At 45.9% G+C, this 8,810-nt stretch overlaps 1 protein-coding gene across 1 annotated transcript; it reads right to left on the bottom strand.

The window, feature by feature from the left end:
- Positions 1–1,115: 1,115 nt before the first annotated feature.
- Positions 1,116–8,769, bottom strand: Gpn2 (GPN-loop GTPase 2). The gene is made up of 5 exons (XM_076860974.2): positions 8,167–8,769; positions 6,526–6,682; positions 4,625–4,785; positions 3,496–3,626; positions 1,116–1,688 (listed from the first exon to the last, which is right to left on the bottom strand). Exons 1-5 carry the CDS (start codon positions 8,575–8,577, stop codon positions 1,616–1,618), a joined length of 933 nt encoding a protein of 310 aa, XP_076717089.1. The 5' UTR covers positions 8,578–8,769; the 3' UTR covers positions 1,116–1,615.
- Between the last annotated feature and the right edge of the window lie 41 nt (positions 8,770–8,810).

Genomic DNA, 8,810 nt, shown 5'->3' with positions numbered 1-8,810 from the left:
TCATAGGTGTGTGCCACCATGCTGGGGCAGTGCCTGTTTTAATGCCGATTCAGAATAGATTTTCCTAAACTGAATTATCCAACTGTTCAAACCACCAGCGACCTTTCTCCTCAATTTATGATTTAGTAGTCTTAAAACATTTAGAGATGCCTAAATTCTTTCTCATGTTTGGCCACAAATACTGTGGGTTAAGAGCTTATCTAATCCACCCCCTTTGAAATCTGGGGATTGAACATGGGGCTTCACACATGCTAGACAAGTGTTCTATCACTGAGATACATTCCAGTTCAAAGGCTGTTAACTATCAATAGCAAAGGAGAGATTCACATAATTCAAAAAATTGGGAAACAGCAAGGCTGACTTAAGTTCCAACTCCTCATCTGTTTTTCCCTTCTAAAATGGGTAATGCTTTAGTGACAGTCCCTGTTTTGTCAATCTCCAGGGGTTGCCGTGATAACCACCTGAGGATGTGTGTGGAGGCACTTCATAAACTGTCAGATCCTTCACAGATGTTAACCACCTGGAAGGTGTATACAAATGAGACAGCTGGCACAACCCATCCTAAGCCAAGTCCCCTCCAACAGCCAGGTTACAACTACAAAAATAAGTCTGGGGTGCCACCTCCTGGTTGGAAATATGAATGGCATTCCTATTCACCATTAAGAATGGTCAAGGAAGCACAGAGCAGTATTTCCTAGCTTCAAATCATCTTAATTTTTACACACCCTCATAACAACTTAATTCTTTCTTTTGAGGGGGCGGGTAACTGGGGATTAAACCCAGGGGTACTTTAGCACTGAGTTACACACCCAGAACTTTTTTTTTTTTTTAAAGACAGTCTTGCTAAATTGCTGAAGCTAACCTAAAACTTGCAATCCTCCTGCCTCAGCTTCCCAAATTGCTTGAATTACAGGTGTGTACCATTATGCCTGGCTAATATTTTTATTTAAACAACTCACTTTGCATACATTTTTCATATATGAAGCAAACAATCTTTCAAACTTTTGACAAGCTAACACTTGCCAAAAATAGAGCAAAATCATGAAATAAATACAACGAAAATAAAATATTAAATAAGGTCTAGCTAGGAAGTGTCACCTGTGAAGGTCTGAGTGTGAAGTTCACTGTTAAAACTGAAGAGTGACAAAAGCACATGACTGGGGAGTAGGAGTCAATCCTCTCGTACAGCAGTCTGCACTCTGGGGAAACACTGACCTGAATTAAGAAACAGGACCCTCTGGAGGGTCTCTTGTTCTGCCCCAATTCCCTGGGCCTGAAGGATTGAAGGATTGAAGAAAAGTTTAAAGCCACAAAAAGTAGAAAATAAACTCTATTATGTGCATTTCATCAAAGCCCAAGGAAAGCCAGTGTTCAGCCTCCTGGTGGTACTTCTGGTGCAGCAGGGCCCAGAGCCCAGGGCATCACTGAGGGCACTGTAGGTGCTCTGCTCTTTGTCATGCCTGGCTTTTTGTCCAGAAGTCCTTTGCAGAGCTGAGTGTCCGCTTGCCAGCTGGAGGACCTGCTCTTGGGTCTGCAGCCTGCTGAGCTATCTGCTGCTTACAAGGAGCCTCCACTTTCCCCGGTGCTGGGTTGTGCATCAGGGCCCAGCTTGTTGCTATAGCTGCATGGCTTCTTGTTCCACTGACTGGTCCGAGGGTGCCAGGTACTTCTCTTGGAGGCCCAGTGTGCTGGGGAAGGGTGAGTCAAGGCTGACAGTAGGCACAGGACGGAGGACTGGTCTGGGCGGTACGTAACCTCTACTGACACCCACCCTCCAACCATATCTAGCAGACTCCTCCCATCCCCCTCTTTCCTCATAAGTGAAATCTCAGGCCACAGGTAAAAGGGACCAAGTAAGTCTGAGATGTCTCTAAAACCTCCAGTGTCTATATTTGCTTCTTTCCCACATAGCTGAAGATCAGAGGACCAGAGTGTGCTAACCTTCCAGCTTTGTTAGGGCACATGCTACAGAGCCAGAGAGAAGAGGTTCAAATCCTGATTTTTTTTTAATATGTATTTTTTTTAGTTGTAGATAGATACAATGCCTTTATTTTACTTTTATGTGGTGCTGAGGATCGAACCCAGTGCCTTCCATATGCAAGGTGAGTAATCTACCACTGAGCTACAAGCCAGCCCCTCAAATTCTGATTTTTGCCATTCCTTTTTTCTTCTCTGTAAAATATCACTTGAAAGCTGTTGTGAGGATCAAACGAGACTGTGAATATGAAGTTCCTAGTATTGTGGTTGGCATATAGTAGGTCCTCAATAAAATTTGTCACTTCATTGACAGGAAAAGAACATATGGAGGCTCAAATAAAATGATAAATCTCTTCTTGGCTGCAGAAAGTGACTGCATGTGTGAAGCAGCTCCTTGGTCCTGCTTATTGTACTGCCACAATTAATTTATTAGTTTTCTGAGGCAGGGTCTCACAATGTTGCCAAAGCTGGGCTTGAACTTGCACCCCTTCAGCCTCAGCCTCTTAAGAATCTGGGTTTACTGGTGTGTGGCATCATGCCCATCTTACTGCCATTATTTTATAACTCATTTGTCCTTGGAGTTTTGTTTCCTACATGTAAAATGGCCTGAATAAATGTTGGCTAGAATTACTTTCCTCTATACCCAAGGACTCTGGAGCCCCCTTTGTCTCCAGCTTCTTATGTAGATGCTAAATCTCTCAAACCATAGCCTCTGTGACCTGAGGGACACCCCTACTGGTCAATAACCCAGTTCCAAAGATCTGTCTCTTAGACAGCTCTAGATGTCCAATGACCCTCTCAAATAGCACATCTGCCAGCTCTCATCCCTTCAAATGAGAAACCTGCCCCCTCCTTTTGTGTGTATGTGGGGGGATTCTAGGAAGTGAATCCACAGGTGCTGGACCACTCAGCCACATCCTCAGCCCTTATTTTTTTATTTTAAGACAGGGTCTCACTAAGTTGCCCAGGCTTGCTTCAAACTTGCAGCCCTCCTGCCTCAGCCTCCCAAGTCACTGGGATTACACCTGTGCATCTCCCTACCCACCCACCCTCCTCCTCCTCCTCCCAGTTAACTAGCACATCCCACTGTCTAAACCATAAACTCGGGGGTCCAACTCTTAGTACTGACAGCTGGCTCTCTGCCCTGAGCTGAAAGCCGCACTCCAGCATAACACTCAGGCCCTCCACTGCCAGTCCTGCCCACTTTCCCTCATGCCGGCATCTCTTCTCCCTTCACATGCAACACACCAGGCAAACTGAACCCTTTGCACTTTTCCCTAGCAAGCAAATGCCCTTACATTTTTAGGCCTCTGTAGCTACTACATTTCCAGTCAATATCCTCCTTTGTTCTGAGTACACCCACCCTGAAGCATTCTAAGGGACCAACCTTTGCACATAAGAAAGATAGTCACCAGAAAGCCAACTGGTCACCACCAGGGTAATGATGGCACCTCCCATGGCCATTCCTGCACCCCATGCTTTGGCCAGGAAGCAGGTGAGTCTAGGGAGTAAGGATACGAGGAGAAATGGAAGTCAGCTCCCACTGCAGCAGACATCATGGCCTCCAAGCTTCGCTGCTCTTGTACCCCAAAACAGTAGCCGTTGGCCTTATCCACAGCCTGTAGGACTCGCTGGATGCTGTCCTTGTCCTGAGCATGGAGAATAAATAAATGAGTGAAAGGTATGCAGAATTGAGGCTATACCAAATGGCCTACAATCTCCAAACACATCCTCCTCACTCCTCACTCCTAATGCTCTTGTGCATGTAGCTTCCTGGAGTAGTTCTGTGTGTCCCAGAGGCCTAGCTAAATCCCATCTTTCCTGACTACCAACTCACCCGGATCAGAATGGATAAGCTCCTTTATAAACATTCAGTCCACTGGGTTTATTCTAGCTACTTGGGAGGCTGAAGCAGGAAGATCACAAATTTGAGGCCAGCCTCAACAACTTAGCAAGACCTGTTCTCAAAATAAAAATAAAAAGGTCTGGGGGTGTGGCACACACATGTAATCCCAGTAATTCTGGAGGCAGGAGAATTGTAAGTTGCCAGCCTCAAATATTTAGTAGGACCCTCAGAAAATTAGAAAGACTTTGTCTCAAAATAAAAAGGACTGGGGATGTAGCTCAGGACTGGGTTCAATCCCCAGTAAAAAAACACACACACACACGCACACACACACACAAGAAAATAAAGGAAAAAAAAAAAACAGGAAAGAAAAAGAAATAAAAGAAGTTAGTTCAAGTCTATCAACTGCAAAGGAATCTAACAGCATCTGTGTCTCCTACGTATCTTTGCAGAAAGCAAGATGAGACACACAGGGGTGGGATACTGCTTTGCAAAGTCAACAGTTACCCAGATAAATGGGCCTAATCACACTTGTTACTGGTTAAGTCCCTTGTTGATAACTTTCTGCACTCATCCATTTTCACACTGAGGAAAAAATGTGTAGAGAGGACCCAGTGATATACAACAGATAGGGCAAACTAAATCCTGCTCACTACAGGACCTGCTCCAGAATACAAGAGAGCCCAATGATAGACTCAAGACAGAGACCATTGTTTAAGCTCTGAAAGCTTTATATGCCCTTGGCTAATGAATCCCAGGCATGCCAGAGCGTATGGCCAAGGGGAAGAGATCTCTCAGTACCTGTATGTTCAGAGGGATAAAGGAGACCAGGCTGTAGTCTTCAATGAGCTGCACCAGTTTCTCGTTGAGCTGGCGGTAGTGGCGGAAGAAAGGGTCAGAAGCCAGGTGGTCAAGCAGATAGGAGAGGTCAAGGACCTCTGTGTAATAGTCCAGGTTGAAGGCTAAGGGGAGAAACCAGGGTTCAGGAGCAGCCACCATCAGGCTAAAGACCTGAGGACTGAAGGGCTGAGGATGTTGCTTGGTGGTAACATAGACACTTACTAAGCATGAGGCCCTGGCTCCCTACACCCAATGGAGGAAAAAAAAAAAAAAAAGGCCATAATATATGGGCTTTGGGTGTAGCTAAGTCATAGAGTGCTTGCCTAGCATGTGCAAGGCACTGGACTTGATCCAAGTACTGCCAAAACAAAACCAACAAAGACTAGGGCAGATGTATTTTCTTTAGTCACTCAATACTTCTTGCTGTCGTGAAGTGAAGTTAATAAGAAATACTTGGTTTCACCAGCTGTCTCCGTCACTTACTAGCTGTATGGACAGGTCTTCATCTCCATTGTAAGCATTAAAAGCTATAAACCGGAGCACCTCGTTTATAGGTGACTAATGGTAGTAAATAACAATTTCAAATAGGTATTGAATTACTGATACATTCCAGGCATGGCCTCTTGGGTAAATCACTTTCCCTTTCTAAGACTGTTGCTCTTTTTTTTTTTTTTTTTTTTTTTAAATATTTTTATTAGTTGTTCAAGGATCTTTATTTTTTTTACTTATTTATATGTGGTGCTGAGAACTGAACCCAGTGCCTTGAACATGCCTACCACTGAGCCACAACCCCAGCCCAGTTCTTTTTTTTTTTTTTTTTTTTTTTTTAGTATTTATTTTTTAGTTTTCGGCGGACACAACATCTTTGTATGTGGTGCTGAGGATCGAACCCAGGCCACATGCATGCCAGGCGAGCGCGCTACTGCTTAAGCCACATCCCCAGCCCCCAGTTCCTTCTTAATATAAAATGAGGAGACCCAAATAGATGCTCTGAGGTCCCTGAGTCAGTTCTGTGAATTCATTTCCCACTGAAAGAAGGAAAGTAGGTCTCCCTACACTGTCCATTTCTGCTCAGAAAAGTCAAGCATTTGGGCCCTTGGCAGGAATGTCCTGAGATGAGGTAGCTCCTCTCAACGTACTGACATCCCTTCATGTCTTGAGAGGTAGTTAACCTCCCTGAATAAGGTCAATGTCACGTCACTTCCCCAACAACCTCCCTGTGTACTAGTCATTTTAGCTTTTCTTCTGTAAGCTCCTTTATGGCTGGATATGCTATTTAGGGAATCAACACCTCTGGTACAACAAAGCACTAATTCAGCAGGAGAAAAATGCTGGCTACTGGGATCCTAGACAACTCCCCTGCATCTCTGCCATGTGAGGACAGTGTCATAAGGTGGCTGTCCACAAGTCAAGAGGAGGCTCTCACCAAACCTTGGATCTTAAACTTCTCAGTCTCCAAAACAGAAATAAATTTGTTTGTTGTTTAAATCATGTGGCTAATGGTATTTTTGCAGCCCAAACCAACACAAAGCCTTTACCCTTACTGGACTCTTTGCCTAGAACAGTCCTCCTTTAATTGGCTCTTCACCATTCAAATGTCACTGCCTAAGAGCAGTAAGACATTCTTCCCTCCCAGCCACTCACTGTCTTATCACCTTGTTTCCTTAACATATTACCATCTGTGGCCCTCTTATCTCGAAATTCTACAATAGCATGTGGCACAAAATAAATGGGCAGGAGTTAGGACCTGCTACGGCTGCTACCACGCATGGTCCCAGAGGTAGAGTTCTTTAGCTGAGATCTTTCTCACTCCAGCCCAGCTGCTGCCCTACTCCTTGCCAACCCAAAACAGGAACTCTTACCCAGTTTCCCATAATGCTCAATGAGGTCCATCTTGGAGAGGAGGTTGACGTGTGGCAGCTCCACATGCAACATGGTAGCCAGAGAGGTACATAATACTGAGATGAACTTGGCTGGGTCTGTGCAGTAATGAGAATCCACAAGATGGACAGCAGTCAGCTGGGAGGGGAAGAGACAGAGTATGACCTCGGGAGGCAGGGAACATTTTGGCTTATTGTTTCATCATATTAGAAGCTTGAGGGCAGACTGTAAACCTTCTCCAATAGTCTCCTCCTGGTCTTGTTTTGTTCTAATAGCCTTTCTCATGCTCTTCTCCCAGAAGATATGGGGTCACTTTTTCTCCTTTTTTGTTTGCAGTACTGAGTTTAAAACCAGGGGTGGTTTACCACTGAGCTACATCCACAACCCTTTTAATTGATTTTAAAGTTGTTCTTTTTTCTTTTTTTTTTTTTGGTGGAGGTGCTGGGGATTGAACCCAGGGCCTTGTGCATGCGAGGCAAGCACTCTACTAATATCCCCAGGCCCTCACTAATTTTTTTTTTTTTTATACTAAGCGAAGCTAGCCAATCCTTAAAAAACAAATGCCAAATGTCTTCTTTGATATAAAGAGAGCAACTAAGAACAGATCAGGGAGGAAGAGCATGAGGAAAAGATTAACATTAAACAAAGATGAGTGGAGGGAGAGAAAGGGAGAAGGGAAAGCATATGGAAATGGTAGGAGACCCTCAATGTTACACAAAATTACATATAAGAGGTTGTGAGGGGAAAGCGGCGGGGGGGGGGGGGGGGGGGGGGGGGGGGAGAACAAGGGAGAGAATTGAACAACAGCAGATGAGGTAGAGAGGGAAGATGGGAGGGGAGGGGTGGGGGGATAGTTGGGGATAGGAAAGGCAGCAGAATACACCAGTCACTAATATGCCATTATGTAAAAACGTGAGTGTGTAACCGATGTGATTCTGCAATTTATATTTGGGGTAAAAATGGGAGTTCATAACCCAATTGAGTCAAATGTATGAAAGATGATATATCATGAGCTTTGTAATGTTTTGAACAACCAATAAAAAAAAAGTTTTCAATGGATCTTTACTTATTTTTTTATGAATATGTGGTGCTGAGACGGGAACCCAGTGCTTCACATATGCTCAGCAAGCACTTTACCACTGACCCACAACTCAGCCACCCCCTCCCCACTGTTTTGAGTCTCCTCTTGAACTTGCAATCTTTCTCAGCTTTATGAATGGCTGAAATTACAGAAGTCCTTTTCTCCCCTCCCCGCTTTTTAAAAAAAATAAAATGCCTGGCACAAAGCTCTAAGTGGACAACAAATTCAAATCCCAACAATACATCTGCCTCCATTCTTTCACTTACTCTTGTCCACCAACTTTATATATAAAACTCCTTCCCTATTTCCCAAAGTGTCAAACTGGGTACCAACATATCGTTTTACAGGTAAGAAAACAGAAGTTCAAAGAGATCCCATCCAGAACACACAGCGAGTCAGTGGCAGAGACAAAATTGGAGCTCATAACTGTTTTTACTTCAAAGCAACTTGGTCCCTAGCTCACTGTGTAACATGAGGGTGCGGACCCTGTCTTCCTTAGTTGCTCCACCAGCAAAATGGACCTGCCCAAACCGAGACGCACCCTGAGATCCCACTGAGCCATCTGCGAGAATATGCTGCGAAGGGCGCCGTGGTGCGTGCACAGCTCCACCTGGCCTGGGCAGTCGAAGAGGAAGTAGTGGCCGCGGAGTGGGTCCAGCTTGGCCCGCAGCCAGTCCAGGTTGGCTTCCAGGTACTCCATGCAGTAAAGCAGGCCGCCGTTGGGTCCCAGCCTCAGCGCATCCATCACATCACCCAGTCCCACTAGCTCGCCCACGTCCACAGCGCACTCGTATGGCAGCCCTTCGTTGGCTGGGTCCAAGTTCACCACCGCCACGCGCCGGCCCAGCGCGCGCAGGAACTCACTCATGCCCAGGCAGTACGTGGTCTTTCCTGAGCCCGGCGGGCCGATCACCGCCTGCCCGAAGGCCGTGGCCGGAGCGGCTCCCGCCATGGGGAGAACGTTGTCCGGGACCGAACAGATGAACCCAACGGGAAAAACAGGGCGGGCACCTGTATAGGAGATGAAACTACGGGCGGAGACCACCGACGTGCTCTCTGCGGGGAATCACGACCGCAACCCGAGGAACCCGCGCCAGGAAAGGGCAGCAAAGGGGGCCGGTCTGAAGGCACCAGCTCTCGACTTCCGGGCGGCGTCGGAAGCAGCGGGGCCGGGAGAGGAAGTCC

The sequence above is a fragment of the Callospermophilus lateralis genome, chromosome 7 (assembly GCF_048772815.1).
Source record: "Callospermophilus lateralis isolate mCalLat2 chromosome 7, mCalLat2.hap1, whole genome shotgun sequence".
In the NCBI taxonomy this organism is placed as follows: domain Eukaryota; kingdom Metazoa; phylum Chordata; class Mammalia; order Rodentia; family Sciuridae; genus Callospermophilus; species Callospermophilus lateralis.
The sequence above is the reverse complement of the archived record's forward strand: the minus strand, read 5'-3'. Positions and strand labels throughout refer to the sequence as shown.

Bases quoted from the DNA above. Each gene is read 5' to 3' on its own strand.
- Gpn2 (XM_076860974.2), bottom strand. From the start codon at position 8,577: ATGGCGGGAGCCGCTCCGGCCACGGCCTTCGGGCAGGCGGTGATCGGC. The intron at 4,786-6,525 runs GTAAGAGTTCCT...TTCTCCCCTTAG, and splicing joins TGAGCATTATGGGAAACTGG to CCTTCAACCTGGACTATTAC. The intron at 1,689-3,495 runs GTATCCTTACTC...ACCCTTCCCCAG, and splicing joins GCTGACTTCCATTTCTCCTC to CACACTGGGCCTCCAAGAGA.